General features: G+C 40.1%; 3 protein-coding genes across 5 annotated transcripts; 2 read left to right on the top strand and 1 right to left on the bottom strand.

The window, feature by feature from the left end:
* The first annotated feature begins 25 nt into the window (after window positions 1–25).
* On the top strand, window positions 26–3659 carry LOC125188896 (calcium-dependent protein kinase 10-like). The gene is made up of 7 exons (XM_048085989.1): window positions 26–772; window positions 898–1041; window positions 1127–1279; window positions 2055–2170; window positions 2426–2593; window positions 2838–3068; window positions 3152–3659. Exons 1-7 carry the CDS (start codon window positions 142–144, stop codon window positions 3323–3325), a joined length of 1617 nt encoding a protein of 538 aa, XP_047941946.1. The 5' UTR covers window positions 26–141; the 3' UTR covers window positions 3326–3659.
* Window positions 3660–3734: 75 nt separating this feature from the next.
* On the top strand, window positions 3735–10122 carry LOC125188895 (plasma membrane ATPase 2-like). 3 transcript variants are annotated; one of them, XM_048085986.1, is made up of 23 exons: window positions 3735–3845; window positions 4296–4407; window positions 5352–5476; window positions 5555–5674; window positions 5770–5868; window positions 5936–6073; window positions 6157–6291; window positions 6351–6530; window positions 6629–6835; window positions 6922–7041; window positions 7115–7234; window positions 7310–7432; window positions 7495–7599; window positions 7677–7821; window positions 7930–8094; window positions 8180–8418; window positions 8511–8543; window positions 8644–8725; window positions 8833–8993; window positions 9097–9282; window positions 9357–9539; window positions 9623–9801; window positions 9878–10122. In XM_048085986.1, the coding sequence occupies exons 3-23, from the start codon at window positions 5444–5446 to the stop codon at window positions 9972–9974; spliced, it is 2850 nt and encodes a 949-aa protein (XP_047941943.1). In that variant the 5' UTR covers window positions 3735–3845; window positions 4296–4407; window positions 5352–5443; the 3' UTR covers window positions 9975–10122. The 3 variants fall into 3 exon arrangements, with proteins under 3 accessions (XP_047941943.1, XP_047941945.1, XP_047941944.1); XM_048085988.1 differs by lacking the exons at window positions 9357–9539; window positions 9623–9801; window positions 9878–10122 and having other exon boundaries at window positions 8833–8916; window positions 9097–9254; XM_048085987.1 differs by lacking the exons at window positions 3735–3845; window positions 4296–4407; window positions 5352–5476; window positions 5555–5674 and having other exon boundaries at window positions 6165–6291.
* Window positions 10123–11511: 1389 nt separating this feature from the next.
* Window positions 11512–13797, bottom strand: LOC125188901 (protein NRT1/ PTR FAMILY 2.11-like). The gene is made up of 4 exons (XM_048085995.1): window positions 13545–13797; window positions 13258–13475; window positions 12614–13167; window positions 11512–12512 (listed from the first exon to the last, which is right to left on the bottom strand). The coding sequence occupies exons 1-4, from the start codon at window positions 13627–13629 to the stop codon at window positions 11606–11608; spliced, it is 1764 nt and encodes a 587-aa protein (XP_047941952.1). The 5' UTR covers window positions 13630–13797; the 3' UTR covers window positions 11512–11605.
* Between the last annotated feature and the right edge of the window lie 964 nt (window positions 13798–14761).

The raw sequence follows: 14761 nt of genomic DNA, 5'->3' as shown, positions 1-14761 counted from the left end.
AAAAACTCCTTTTTTAAACACAAACACTTTTCCACCAAAATTACAATCTTCTTCTTCCACCACCACCACCACCACCACCACTGACGGCGGCGCTGCAAATTCTCATTCCTTCAGAACTCTTCGACCTCAAAACTCTCATCCATGGGGAATTGCAACGCGTGCATCCGACCTCCCGAAACGGAGCCCCCAAATTCAAAACCCCGCAAAAACCACCGCGGCGAGCACTTCCCCAATCCCTACTCCCGATCCCCGGCTCCGATCCGCGTGCTGAAGGACTTCATGCCGCGCACGCGGATCTCCGACAAGTACGTCCTCGGCCGCGAGCTCGGCCGTGGCGAGTTCGGCGTCACCTACCTCTGCACCGACCGCGAGACGCGCGAGGCGCTCGCGTGCAAGTCCATCTCGAAGAAGAAGCTCCGCACCGCGGTCGACGTCGAGGACGTCCGCCGCGAGGTGGCGATCATGTCGAGCCTGCCGGAGCACGCCAACATCGTGAAGATGCGCGCCGCCTACGAGGACAGCGAGGCTGTGCACCTCGTGATGGAGCTCTGCGAGGGCGGAGAGCTCTTCGACAGGATCGTGGCGCGGGGACACTACAGCGAGAGGGCGGCCGCCACCGTCGCCAAGACCGTAGCTCAGGTCGTCCGGATGTGCCACCAGAACGGCGTTATGCATAGAGATTTGAAACCGGAGAATTTCCTCTTCGCTAACAAGAAGGAGAATTCGGCTCTCAAAGTCATCGATTTCGGCTTGTCGGTCTTCTTCAAGCCTGGTAGGTTTGCTATCAAATCCTAATTGTGATCGATAATCTCTAATTGAAAATTGGTGAAACCTAACGGAGGGGATTCGAATTTATGTTTGAGCTTAAATTTTGGTAAATAATATTTGTGGAATCAGGTGAAAGGTTTTCTGAAATCGTGGGAAGTCCGTATTATATGGCGCCGGAGGTATTGAAGCGAAATTATGGACCTGAAGTTGATATATGGAGTGCTGGAGTGATTCTGTATATTCTATTGTGTGGTGTTCCTCCGTTTTGGGCAGGTATACTCTCCGTTTTGATTCGAAACTTAGAGCCAATAAGCAGGACACAGACCTGAGATATTGCTCTGTTTGCTGCTCAATGCAGAAAGCGAGCAAGGTGTGGCGCTTGCGATTTTGAGAGGCGTGATTGATTTCAAAAGGGAGCCATGGCCACAGGTTTCTGAAAGTGCAAAAAGCCTTGTTAGGCAAATGCTGGAACCAGACACCGAAAAGCGTTTGACAGCTGAGCAGGTTCTTGGTGAGTTTGTCTAATATTTTCAAACCACACTTTTATAGAAAAGTGAGAGAGGTAGTGCTTGTGTTATCCATGAATACTTTGATTGTGAATAATTGTAAGCTTGCATGCTGAGGAGGAAAGATGTGACAGTGAGAAAAGTTATCTGATTCTTTTAAATTCTATTCCATAAAACATCAAAATCAATAAATAGTACTCTCTCATTTCATTTAAAGTGAAGCATTTCTTTTACGACACATGATTTAATGTAGTGTTATTTAGTTCGTTAAGTGGAGAGAGAATGAAGTAGGAGATAGAACAAAGTAGAGAGTATGGTGGCTTCATTTTAGATATGTGTCACTTTGAGTGGAACAAAAGGAGTAACTCTCAAAGATCTGAAAGTTTTGAGCTAAGAAAGTCATTTTTCTGCGCATCTACTTCCTGTACTTCCTGATCGGAACACACTGTTCTATTCATTCTCCTAAACTGTTTGTCCTAGTGAACATGTACTGGTGTCGCCCTAAATTTCTAGCAATTCATGGAAAGGCTTACTTGTTCATATATCACTTGTGTATAACAGTTTTTTTGAAATGTAGGAACCACAAAAGCCTATGATAGTACTATGTATTAATCAATTGAGATCTAGTTATATGAAAATAAATTTAATGCAAAGATGTGAGTTAAAAATGAGTATCAGAGCATATTATAGTTTGCTAATCTTGCAAAACAAGAGATGAAATTTATGCAACATCTTGTTTTTGTGCAACAGTTCTAACATGTACTATGTGGTTTTGAGCAGAGCATCCATGGATACAAAATGCGAAAAAGGCTCCAAATGTACCTTTGGGGGATATTGTAAGAGCAAGACTCAAACAATTTTCTGTAATGAACAGATTCAAGAAGAAAGCTCTGAGGGTAAGCATCTAGCCTTATGTATTGGTAAACTTTGAGCTTGTTATTGCAAACACAAAGTTCTTCCTCAGCACAGACTACTAAATTTAGGAAAATGATTATTGGTTATCTACAGCCATATATAAACTTAAAACTGAGACATGATGTTGCTTAGTGACAGATGCATGAGTTAGACGCTGCCATTTTTTTAAACATTTTTTTTAATCTTTAGTTACTTCACTCTGGTAATGATAATCTGATCGTAACACAACTGTGTAGGTAATCGCGGAACATTTGTCTGTTGAAGAGGTAGAAATAATTAGAGATATGTTCGCATTGATGGATACTGATGATGATGGGAAGGTAACATTTGAGGAACTAAAAGCTGGTTTGAGGAAAGTGGGTTCCCAGCTTGCAGATCCTGAGATAAGGCTACTAATGGATGTGGTGAGTATCCAAATCTCAGTCTTGAAAGCATCAATACCCCTCACTGTTAAAAACTTGAAATATTTGTCAATGTTGAATTTTTGCTTTAAGAATCAGATGTGAATTCAAGATAACCTAGTTCACTCTTATCTAGTGGTATAGGAAGTATTACTCCCTGAAACCCAGATTTCTGCAATATCTTTATCCCTAAAACCCAGATTTTTGCAAGTGTCCTAACTCAAGAACTCGTCTCTAAATTCAATAGGCTGATGTTGATGGGAACGGTGTGTTGGACTATGGAGAATTTGTGGCTGTTACAATCCACCTACAGAGGATGGAGAACGACGAGCATTTCCGCAAAGCATTTACGTTCTTCGACAAAGATGGGAGTGGGTACATAGAACTAGACGAGCTACGAGAAGCTTTAGTGGACGATTCAGGTGAACCCGAACTTGATGTACTTAACAACATCATGGGCGAAGTTGATACTGACAAGGTTTAAGACCCTGATCTTGCCATATTCTTTTATATCCGTAATTAATAACTGAGTGCTTATTATCATAATTGGGGTTCTCGCAGGACGGGAAAATCAGCTACGATGAGTTTGTGGCAATGATGAAAACAGGGACGGACTGGAGAAAGGCCTCGCGACAGTATTCGAGAGAAAGATTCAAGAGCTTGAGCTTAAACTTGATGAAAGATGGCTCTCTACAGCTGCAAGATGGTTTTACAGGTCAAACTGTCGTAGTTTAACATTTTCAGTTCGCTGTATGCTTTCGGTTACTGCCAATCCCACCTGTTGCTGCAAACTGGAAAGAAAACCGGTTATTTCTTGAAGACCTGAGGCTTCTGAAAGCGGAGGAGGCTTGAGGACGAGATTCGTTGTGATTCTGTATTCTTGGTTCGCGATGCTTCCTTGGTGGGAGATGGGTTCGATGAGCAGAGGAATTTTCAGGGATAGGTAAAGAGGCTGTGCCCATGTTTGTGCTGTATATTTTAGCAATCTGTATACTGTCTCACATGTGTGTGTATACGTGATTTGAAATGTTAAACGTTGATTCATTTATTCAATGATTTATTGTAATAATCTCAGTCCAGAATCTCCCAATGCACTTGTCCCCTCCGTTTTTTTTTTCTTCTAAATATTCATATTATTATGGTAAATTGTCAAATAAATCATGAAGTTTGTCAAATTCAGGTGAATTCATATTTTTGCCTCCTTTCCAGTAAAATATATGATGATGCGCCACTTGCAAATTTCCCTAGAAATAAGGTAGATGAGATAATTACTAATTTTTCAACTCTCTTTATTCAATTTTTAGTTTTTAAAAAGTGTGGGATATATCAGAATTCGAATAGTGATTTATTTCGCAATTTGCCCTATTTATTTAGTCTTGATATCGGTATAGAGAACACGAGAGTAGAATTAAATCAAAATTAAAAGAGGTGGGTAATGACTTTCATATATATTCCATAAATATAAGATTTTAATCAGCAGATATGAATGATGAAAATTCATACTTACGTGGGAATCCAGAGTAGATATGGATGATGGCAATTGGCACGTCATACTCCTGTTAGAATTCTGGAGGATATATTTATAAAGTATTTTTATCTCCACATTATGTTTATTAAAATTCGGGTAGATTAAAAAAAAGATATTCTTTAGTTTTCCAGATTATGTTCATCTTTTTAAAAAATTTGATTATAAATATGTGATCAGATTAAAAGTTTTTCTCTATTGCAATCAAAAGATCGGAGGAGGGAGGATCCAGACTCGAGTAGAAGGAGCAACCAAGTCATCAATCATTGGAGATCATAATTTTATTTTAAAGGTATTATCCACTATTGTTAACAAAATTGATTTTAGGATTTATCCTTGATTAATTTGCTTGCAATTTGCCTTCTATAAAGATGACAATAACATTAAATCGAATGCATGTACTAAATGTTTCTGTAATATACTGATTATTTATTCTTGGTATTTTGAAGTACTGATTTATTCCTTTCAGAATGTAACTTTTTAAACTCAACTCTTGAAATCATGTTGTGAAACCATCAACAATAGACAACTCTTGCTCCTTTTAGTCATAAATAGTAGAATTATTGTGCCCAAGTATGTTCCCATCATACTACTAGTACTAGTACTAAACAGCCACCTATAGAGCTTTTTGGAATTAGTTTTTTTTAATTTACATTTGATTTTATAAATAAAATATTATTTGAAGCTAAATGATTAAAATAGAACAATTATGGAGTATAAAATAAAATTTGAGCATCAATTAATAATTTTATATACTACGAGTACTAGTATTTATTAAATGAAATCTCGTGTGTACATGCATAATGTGGTGGCTTAGTTTTATTGTTTGAAAATTGAAATAACACACTTTTCTTTATTAAAAAAATCAGTAATATTATATAAACAATGCATAAATATGATACAAACTGAATTAACAATTAAATCCAATAAATGAGCACCCAAAATAATCGTAGTTCCGTTGAAACGGATTGTAACGATTTGGAGAGAGAGAGAAAGAGAGGGCGGCTATTGCGGTTATTTTCTGCTATTCAGTTTGTTGCTAGTATTTAGCAGCAACACATGCAGATAGATCTTTTCAAATCCAACCTCTATTTCTGCGTAATCTAATCACTTTCTTCATCAACACTGGAAGGTACAAATGAATGTTTGGTTATTAGTTGGTAGACTGTGTTTTTTGTTTCATCAATTTCGTTGAGAAATACTCACAATGATAATTCCCAATTTTTTAAACTGCAGAAGTTCTTGTCCATGGCGTTTCTTGAACTAGCTTCTTGATTCAAGAAACATTTCGTATTTGTGAAAAGGAGTTTTTGCTGGCTTTTGTGAAGATGGAAGCTCTCGTGAACGAGACAGTCGATTTGGTAATTCGGAGTTTTATCCATTTTTCTTTATTTTTTCAACTTGCTTGCTAATGGTATCGTGTGTGTGTGTGTGTGCAGGAACACTGCGCCATTGATGAGCTGTTTCCACGTCTGAAATGTACCAAAGAGGGCCTCACTACTGAGGATGCTGAAGAGAGGTTGAACGAGGTTGGATACAACAGGCTTGAAGAAAAGAAGGTGCTCATATTTCATTCAATTTTAATCCCTATTCTTGTTTACTTTTATTAGCTATGAGTCTTGATGATATACTTATGGGGTTTTGCTTGCTCTAGGAGAGTAAATTCCTCAAGTTTTTGGGGTTTATGTGGAATCCTCTTTCATGGGTTATGGAAGTGGCGGCTATCATGGCAATTGCCCTTGCTAATGGAGGAGTAAGACATTCTTTCTAGGACAAACTTTTTCAATGGTGCTTTCTGATCCTTGATTTTAACATGGCAGGGAAAGGCTCCGGATTGGCAGGACTTTGTGGGTATCATCACCTTGCTTTTCATCAACTCGACTATTAGTTTCATCGAGGAGAATAACGCAGGCAATGCAGCAGCTGCTCTCATGGCTCGCCTTGCTCCAAAAGCAAAAGTTCGATCTCAGCAGAAACTCTCGGTTAATAGTGACTGCACATTTGTGGTTTTTTTGTTTGATCCTCTAGTTATTTTCTCAAGGTTCTTAGAAATGGGGCGTGGAGCGAGATAGAGGCTTCCGGATTGGTGCCTGGAGACATTGTTAGCATAAAGCTTGGAGATATAGTTCCTGCTGATGTTCGTCTCTTGGAGGGCGATGCCCTTAAAATTGATCAGGTGTGTGTCGACTGCATGCACATTTTGTTTTAATGTAGCGACTGATCTCGCGTTTGCAGTCTGCTTTGACAGGGGAGTCCCTTCCTGTGAACAAGGGTCCAGGAGAAGCAGTTTACTCTGGTTCTACGTGCAAACTGGGAGAGCTCGAAGCTGTTGTTTATGCAACGGGTGTTCACACCTTCTTTGGAAAGGCTGCTCACCTTGTCGACACCACTAATCAAGTCGGGCACTTCCAAAAGGCATGTTGCATTATTGAATGAGTACTCTTTTTAGTATATTTTGGAACAAAAGCTGTTGCTAATCTCTCCTTTTCATAATTTTATTTCTCTATGCTCAGGTTTTAACTGCGATTGGAAACTTCTGCATATGCTCCATTGCGGTGGGGATGGTTATAGAGTGTATAGTGATGTACACTATTCAACACAGGAAATACCGGGCTGGCATCGACAATCTTCTTGTTCTCCTCATTGGAGGAATTCCAATAGCCATGCCAACTGTCCTCTCTGTTACAATGGCGATTGGCTCTCATCGTTTGGCTCAGCAGGTTTTCTTGATTCTTCGGATTTATATATTGGTTTAGTGTTTACTCAACATACACCACAGTGCAATGATATGTGTAAATATGTGCAGGGAGCTATAACAAAGAGAATGACTGCTATAGAAGAGATGGCCGGGATGGATGTGCTTTGCAGCGACAAGACAGGGACCCTCACTCTGAACAAGCTTACCGTTGATAAGAATCTCATCGAGGTAGGCTTGTGCTCCTCTCCTAATGATTTGGATGCGTGTGTGCTTCTATACTGATTGAACTTCTTGTCCTAAGGTGTTTTCGAAAGATGTTGATGCTGATATGGTTCTTCTGATGGCGGCTAGAGCCTCTCGAACAGAAAACCAGGACGCCATAGATGCTGCCATTGTAGGAATGCTGGCTGATCCGAAAGAGGTAGCTATTGTCACTCTGTCTGCCTCAAAACTAGAAAGTTTTGCAAATCTTGACTTTTAATAAGACTGTGAACAGGCACGTGCTGGAGTTCGAGAAGTGCACTTCCTTCCTTTCAACCCGACTGACAAGAGAACAGCATTGACTTACATAGACAACGAAGGAAAGTGGCACAGGGCTAGCAAAGGTGCACCAGAGCAGGTATAGTTTGTCACAGTTCATGCCTCTTTTCCTTGTTTCATTAACGGAACATGCATTCGCAGATTCTAAACCTTGCACACAATAAGTCTCACATAGAGCGAAGAGTTCATGCTGTGATTGATGATTTTGCGGAAAGAGGTCTGAGATCACTTGGTGTGGCATACCAGGTATTATTCATCATGCACTACTGTGCTTTAATCTCCCAATACTATGTATTGAACGAACTATCGCACATTATTTGCAGGAACTTCCAGAAAAAACGAAAGATAGTACTGGAGGACCATGGCAATTCATTGGTCTAGTGCCTCTCTTTGATCCGCCTAGACACGACAGTGCAAAAACTATAAGAGAGGCATTAGATCTCGGAGTCAATGTCAAAATGATAACTGGTAAGGCTTCATGTGATATTACAAGCTTGATTGATGACTATGCATTTAGGATGTGTTATAATGCAGTTTATCTTTTAACTTAGATGAGAAATCTGTCTGTTGCAACAGGGGATCAGCTTGCAATAGGAAAGGAAACCGGCCGGAGACTAGGAATGGGGACTAATATGTATCCGTCATCAGCTTTACTGGGCCAAAATAAGGATGAATCGATTGCTACTCTGCCGATTGATGAGCTCATTGAGAAAGCTGATGGCTTTGCTGGTGTCTTCCCAGGTAATGACTCTTTCTCTCTCGAATCCTAATCCTAATCCTAATGTGCATTCTCAAGTTTTATGCTCATCTTGGATATACTTGTCAGAACATAAATATGAGATTGTAAAGCGCCTGCAAGCTAGAAAACACATATGTGGAATGACCGGCGATGGAGTGAATGATGCTCCTGCTCTGAAAAAGGCTGATATCGGCATTGCTGTAGCCGATGCAACTGATGCAGCACGCAGTGCTTCTGACATCGTCCTTACTGAACCTGGACTCAGTGTCATCGTCTGCGCTGTTCTGAGCAGTCGAGCGATCTTCCAGAGGATGAAGAACTACACGGTAAAACTCTTGTTTGATAGTTCAACCGTCCACATATACTTGCTTCAAATATTTCACCATCTCACCAATGGAAAGTTCCATATTTTTGACAGATTTATGCCGTTTCTATTACAATTCGTGTTGTGGTAAGTTACTATTGATGTTAGTTTTCCAGCATTATGAAACTTCCTTGTTGCTACTTTTCACAATGCTGTAGCTTGATGGTTTTCCCCTTCCATGTATCAGCTTGGTTTCATGCTGTTAGCCTTGATATGGGAATTCGACTTTCCGCCTTTTATGGTTCTTATCATTGCAATACTCAATGATGGTTAGCTCTTTACCATCTGCACTATTTTTGACTATTCACGCGAGAAGTCTCTTTCCCTTTTACATTTTCTCCTCGCTGTAACTTACGCTGCAACTTATATAATCAAGGTACCATCATGACTATATCGAAAGATAGAGTTAAACCATCACCTCTGCCAGACAGCTGGAAGCTCTCCGAAATCTTTGCAACTGGTATCGTTCTTGGTAGTTACTTGGCATTGATGACTGTCATCTTCTTTTGGACAGCGTATAAAACAGATTTCTTTCCCGTAAGTTCGTTGTCAAGTTATATGTAATGTGATCTATGGTAGTAGCTGTGCACACTTTTATTGCTGTAGTTGCTAATATTTTCGTCTCATTTTGCTCTGGCAGCGCGTGTTTGGGGTGGAAACACTTGAGAAAACTCCCAACGGCGACTTCAGGATGCTTGCTTCAGCAATATATCTGCAAGTGAGCACCATCAGCCAGGCTCTGATATTCGTGACAAGATCAAGAAGCTGGTCGTTTGTTGAGCGCCCTGGTCTGTTGCTCGTGGCTGCATTTGCCGTTGCCCAACTGGTTAGCAATTGTCTGATCATCATGCAAATTCACTATTGCATAAACTTGATCATCTTGTGTCGCCCGCCTTTCAGGTTGCTACTCTAATAGCGGTATATGCAAACTGGAGCTTTGCAGCAATTGAAGGAATCGGTTGGGGCTGGGCGGGCGTGATCTGGCTATACAACATCGTCACCTACATCCCTCTCGACATCATCAAATTCTTCACGCGTTACGCTCTCAGTGGGAAAGCTTGGGATCATGTTCTTGAAAGAAGGGTAACTTTCAATCCATCTCAGCTCTCTTAATAGTTTATACACTTATTCAGTTATGTTAAGATGGTTTGTTACTCGCGTTGCAGACTGCTTTCACCAGACATAAGGATTTTGGGAAGGAGCACCGTGAGCTTCAATGGGCCCGCGAGCAGAGAACCCTTCACGGGCTGCAAGTGCCTGACACCAAACTTTTCAACGAGATAAACAATTTCTCCGAGCTCAACCAGCTGGCAGAGGAAGCCAAACGAAGAGCTGAGATAGCAAGGTAACGATGCGACTACTACTTAATTTTTCGTCTACTCCAGACATTCTGTTATCTCACATTGTGTCGTTGGGCGTAGGATGCGGGAGCTGCGCACGTTGAAAGGACACGTTGAATCAGTTGTTAGGCTTAAGGGTCTGGATATTGATGAGATTAAGCAAGCATACACTCTATGAGAAGATGATCCAGTGAACATCTGCCTTTTTCTTATATTTGGACAAGTTTATTTTTTTAGAAGTTTATTCTTTTGGATTATGAACATCTAGTCTAGACACTGGCTATCATGTTACACGTTTTTTTTTTTATCATACATGAAGCCTTTTTTTTAGATTTGTTTTCTTCCAATTTAAGTTTATCTACTTGCATCTGTGTTCCGCGCGTTTATTTAGACTATTTAACTTTATTTTCTAAATAAATCTAGCTTTAAAATACTATACTCCTAACTCCATGACTTAGTTTAAAGCAAACCGACACTCCAATCATATAAAATAGAAATAAAATTATAAAATTCAGTAGTCTTGACATATTATTATTGGGTTATAAGAGCTTTCTATGTGTGAATTTAAATTCTGTCTACTTCAATCATTTGAAATGTAACTAAAAAGAGGCTTGTTGAATTGGAACAAGGTATTCTCTGATCCATGAAATAATAGATGGGGGCTACTTACAAAAGAAATTAAAGTGGTCTCTCCCCCACACTCTTTTATCTCAATTATGATAAATCTTTATACAAAAAAACGCCATACAATTTGTTAGATCAATTTTAATCAAAACACATGTGCATTCACACCATGTGCCATAATAAAGAAATATGGATGTGGAGCTAAATGGTTTGAGCAATTAATTGGATCATGTTCTATTTCTTTTTTTTAGACATTTGTCGTGGTCACATTTTTAATGTACCTGGTTAGTTATAACGTCGATATATATTTATGTCACTGTCAATTCTAGTACTCCCTACGAACTTGATTTAAGAATACGTACTAAGGAAGACTTAAATTTTCATGTCAAAAATATAAATGCTTAAATACACAAAAAAGAAAATTATGAAAAAAAAAACATATATGGATGGATTGTAAATACAGTACCAATTCTTATTCAATGCTATAACATGAAAGAACCATGTCGAATATCTAAGTGTTTGAACAAGTAAAAAAGGATAAACGGTTGTTGTTGAAAAAATATATTGTTATATTGATACCTTTCTATCAATATGCATTTAGTTTTATTTTATTATCAACAACTACCTTTTACCCACGTAATTAATTATTCTATTTTCTGTAACTTATGATAGAAAATACAAACGAATCATTATTTTGAAATGAACTTCACCTCATAAAATCTCTTCTAGAAAATATGGGCCTTTTTCATTTATTCTAATAAATGAAATAATTGGAGTAGCTAGTTTAGAGACGTTTACGTTGATACCATTTGTGATTTTATTCTAACCTAACACTATACATATATCATGTATGACGTTATATAATCTATTTCCATCAATTAGACTCATAATTATTCGAATAACGTATTCATGCCGTAAGTAAACCCACACCCAGAAAGTCCGTTTCACAATCAACTTCAATTCTAAAAATGCAAGGAACATTGAAATATTCAATTAAAGTACTTGATGTTTCTATCCGATTCTATTGTCTCAATCAATCTCTCATGCACTATAGTATCTTTTGATTTAGTAGTCATAAAAGCAAGACTATATTTCAAAGAAGAATTACCACCTTAAATTATAGTATTTGAACTCAACTATCGTATTTCCACACCAACAACAATTTATTCAAAAACCTAAATCTAACTAAACTGATTTTTGAGCATCAATCTTCTCCATAGGCACCTCCATTTTACCATCACTTGTATCATCACTAGTCTTGTACCTATACCACTTAGCACAAACCAAAAAATACACCAAATTCAAAAACTCCAACCCCGCAACAAGGTAGTAAAAATAGTCCAACCTCCCTTCATTCAAATCCTCCGCAAGCCAATTCCCGGACGCGCCAACACGGGTCGTGTTGTGCACGAGCGACACGAGAAAGCTCGTGAAGTAGCTCGATATAGCAAACCCGCAGAACAAAAAGGAGCCCGCGAAGCTCCTCATGTTCTCCGGGAACTGCTTGTAGAAGAGTTCAATCTGGCCTATCACCGCGAACGCCTCCGACACCCCGGTCAGCGCCAGCTGCGGCGTCAGCCAGTACCCTGACATGGCCGACACCGCGCCGCGCCGGGCCTCCACGCCCAGTGTGGGGCGCGTGAGGGCCACAGTCCTCCTGTGGGCCTCCACCGCGCCCGACAGCAGCATGGTCAGGGCCGCGAGGAATATTCCGAACCCGATCCTCTGCAGCATCGTGATCCCCTCTTGCTTCCCGGTCAGGCGGCGGAGGAGGGGGACGAGGAGGCGGTCCCAGACCGGGATCCAGATGGTGAGGCTGATCATGGTGAAGATGTTGTAGGTGGCGGCCGGGATTTTGAAGCTGCCGCGGCCTAGGCGGCGGTCGGTTTGGAGGGCTTGGAAGACTAGATATGTCTGAGTTTGGACTAAAACGACGTAGTATAACATGCCGGAGACCCAAATGGGGACCACTCTGATCACGCATTTGATCTCCTCCACTTGCTGTACACTGCAAAGATTCCACGGATCTGCTGCTGATCCATCTTCATTGATTTTGTCATTTTCTGTTATGATTGCTGCTTTATTCAACCACCTAATTTGATACATATAAAAGTAATTTCAAATTTTTGGGTTACCAACATCAAACAAACAAACTGTGCAGTCGACTATCCTAACAGAAATAAGATAAAATACCTGAATTGTTCGGTATAAGGGAGTCTGGAGTTGATGGAATCGGGATTGTGGTAAACGAAGAGAGAATTAAGTGGTTGCGACGGCAGCTGCAGCTTCCTCTTCTTAAAAGCGACCACCAGCGTCTGAACGACGCTGGTGATGGGGCTCCCCAGCGGGAGGATCATGACGTAGATCCTCGTACCGACGAAGAAGAAGGCGCACGAGAGGAACATGAGGAAGGCGGGGATGGCGAGGCCGATGGCCCAGCTGATGCTGGCCTGCACGTACACGATGACGGTGAGAGACACCATCATCGCGAACGTGAAGGTGAAGTAGTACCAGTTGAAGAAGCTGTTGATGCCCTGTTTGCCCGATTCCGTGTTCGGGTTGAACTGGTCCGCCCCGAACGCTAGGTTGCACGGCCGGATCCCACTCGCCCCGATGACAAGGAACACAAACGCCGTTAAAAGGAACGCCATCTGTCCCATCGAAGCCTCCACGCACGCGCCGCCGCTCCCGCATTTTGGCGGGTGCAGGCTCGGGAACGTCGCTGTCATTGTCAGGACCAGCATGCCCTGTCAATGGTAAATCACGGTAAATCTCAGTCTATAAAAAATAACTATAACTGATATTTTAATTGAAGTAAAATAAATAAATAAATGTACCAGGAAGGAGGAGATGGAGGCGAGGCCGAGGGTTTTGTAGCGGCCGAGGTAGGTGTCGGAGAGGAAGGCGCCGAGCAATGTGCCGAAGTTGCAGGTGCCGTTGAAGATGTTGATGACGTTGGTGGCGGTGATGGATTTCATGTTGAAGACGGTGGTGAGGTAGACTAGAAGATTTGAAGATGTCCCAATTGTTCCAAGCTTCTCAAATGTCTCGTTACCTACCAATAAACAACCATGAATTAATTTTCAAAAAATTCTTGATTCATAATTTGCAAGAGATTTTGTACCTATGACAAAAGGCATGGCTCTCACTCCTCTGTAGTTTGGTTCTTTTTTGGTTTTGGGGGCCTCAATTTTCTCAGGATTCTCCATTGTTGTGGTGAGAAAAGCTCAAATTTTGGATCTCTTTTGCAACTGGAGATGGAGATTATAAGTGTGAGGTTGTGTGTATATAAAGAGATTGGATGATTTGTGTCACGTAAAATATGTTCACACTTTCTATGTCTTCCTCTTTGATTGGAGGTCGTTTTTGGTAAATTTGAACATGTAGTGTGGAAATTATGTAGTAGTAAGGTTTAAGATAGAGATTGGTTGGCTATACATCATGTGTGTGTAATTCATATACACATAGTACTACATGCATAGGCTGCAATTTGTAGAGAACGACAAATTTAGTAGAGCACAGAGTTTGAACACATTTTATTTGACTCGTTTTTGTAGTTTTAGGGAATAATCAGTGCTAACGATAAATGTTTGGAGTTCTAAGTGATTAAATACTAGTAGTAGTATCTTGGTTATGTCAAAAAGTGGAAAAATCACTGTTCTTAATTACTCGCTCATTGCTAACTATGAAAACGCAACTCAGTTTGTAAATGATTCCCCTATAACTAATAAGTCGGGGTCGACTCATATGAGTAAGGATTAAGAAATTATTTATGGTCGACTTTCAATCGAATTACATTTTCTTAATTAATTCACGAGCAGATGTACCCAATAAAGTCTTCCAAAAAAATCACCTGGTATGTATTAATGTTAAAAAGTCAATTAACTATAAACGGGGTTAAATTTTAATTGAAGTACAATTTCTTAATTAATCCGCGAGCTTATGCGCCCCAAGATCTTTAAAGAGTTCCAAAAAATCACACAAAATTAATGTGACAGTCAATTAAAAATAAGTGGTGGTTTACTTTTAATTGAAGTACAATTTCTTAATTAATCCACGAGCTGGTGTTCGGCGGATACTTGCGAGTATTCCAAAAAGTCGCCCAAAATTAATGTGCAAAAGTCAATTTTTACCCGGATTAATATATTTTTAAAATATCAATTTTTAATTTTAAATTAATTAAATAAAATTAGAGTCAATAACAATATGAGTAATAAGAGCATCCGCACCGCTGACTCGATACTGGCTCGGTCTCGTCTTGACGAGACGAGCCAGCATCAAGACAGCGTTGCGAAGCTCGTCTCGTCTCAACGAGACGAGAGATCTTGTCTCGCGACGTGT

Source organism: Salvia hispanica, chromosome 5, assembly GCF_023119035.1.
Source record: "Salvia hispanica cultivar TCC Black 2014 chromosome 5, UniMelb_Shisp_WGS_1.0, whole genome shotgun sequence".
Lineage (NCBI taxonomy): Eukaryota > Viridiplantae > Streptophyta > Magnoliopsida > Lamiales > Lamiaceae > Salvia > Salvia hispanica.
Note: the sequence above shows the minus strand (reverse complement) of the source record. Positions and strands in the feature narration are given on the sequence as shown.

Bases quoted from the DNA above. Each gene is read 5' to 3' on its own strand.
- LOC125188896 (XM_048085989.1), top strand. From the start codon at position 142: ATGGGGAATTGCAACGCGTGCATCCGACCTCCCGAAACGGAGCCCCCA. The intron at 773-897 runs GTAGGTTTGCTA...TTGTGGAATCAG, and splicing joins GTCGGTCTTCTTCAAGCCTG to GTGAAAGGTTTTCTGAAATC. The intron at 2,171-2,425 runs GTAAGCATCTAG...ACAACTGTGTAG, and splicing joins TCAAGAAGAAAGCTCTGAGG to GTAATCGCGGAACATTTGTC.
- LOC125188895 (XM_048085986.1), top strand. From the start codon at position 5,444: ATGGAAGCTCTCGTGAACGAGACAGTCGATTTG. The intron at 7,822-7,929 runs GTAAGGCTTCAT...CTGTTGCAACAG, and splicing joins CAATGTCAAAATGATAACTG to GGGATCAGCTTGCAATAGGA. The intron at 9,283-9,356 runs GTTAGCAATTGT...CCCGCCTTTCAG, and splicing joins CATTTGCCGTTGCCCAACTG to GTTGCTACTCTAATAGCGGT.
- LOC125188901 (XM_048085995.1), bottom strand. From the start codon at position 13,629: ATGGAGAATCCTGAGAAAATTGAGGCCCCCAAAACCAAAAAAGAACCA. The intron at 13,476-13,544 runs GTACAAAATCTC...GTTTATTGGTAG, and splicing joins AGCCATGCCTTTTGTCATAG to GTAACGAGACATTTGAGAAG. The intron at 13,168-13,257 runs GTACATTTATTT...TACCATTGACAG, and splicing joins CCTCCATCTCCTCCTTCCTG to GGCATGCTGGTCCTGACAAT.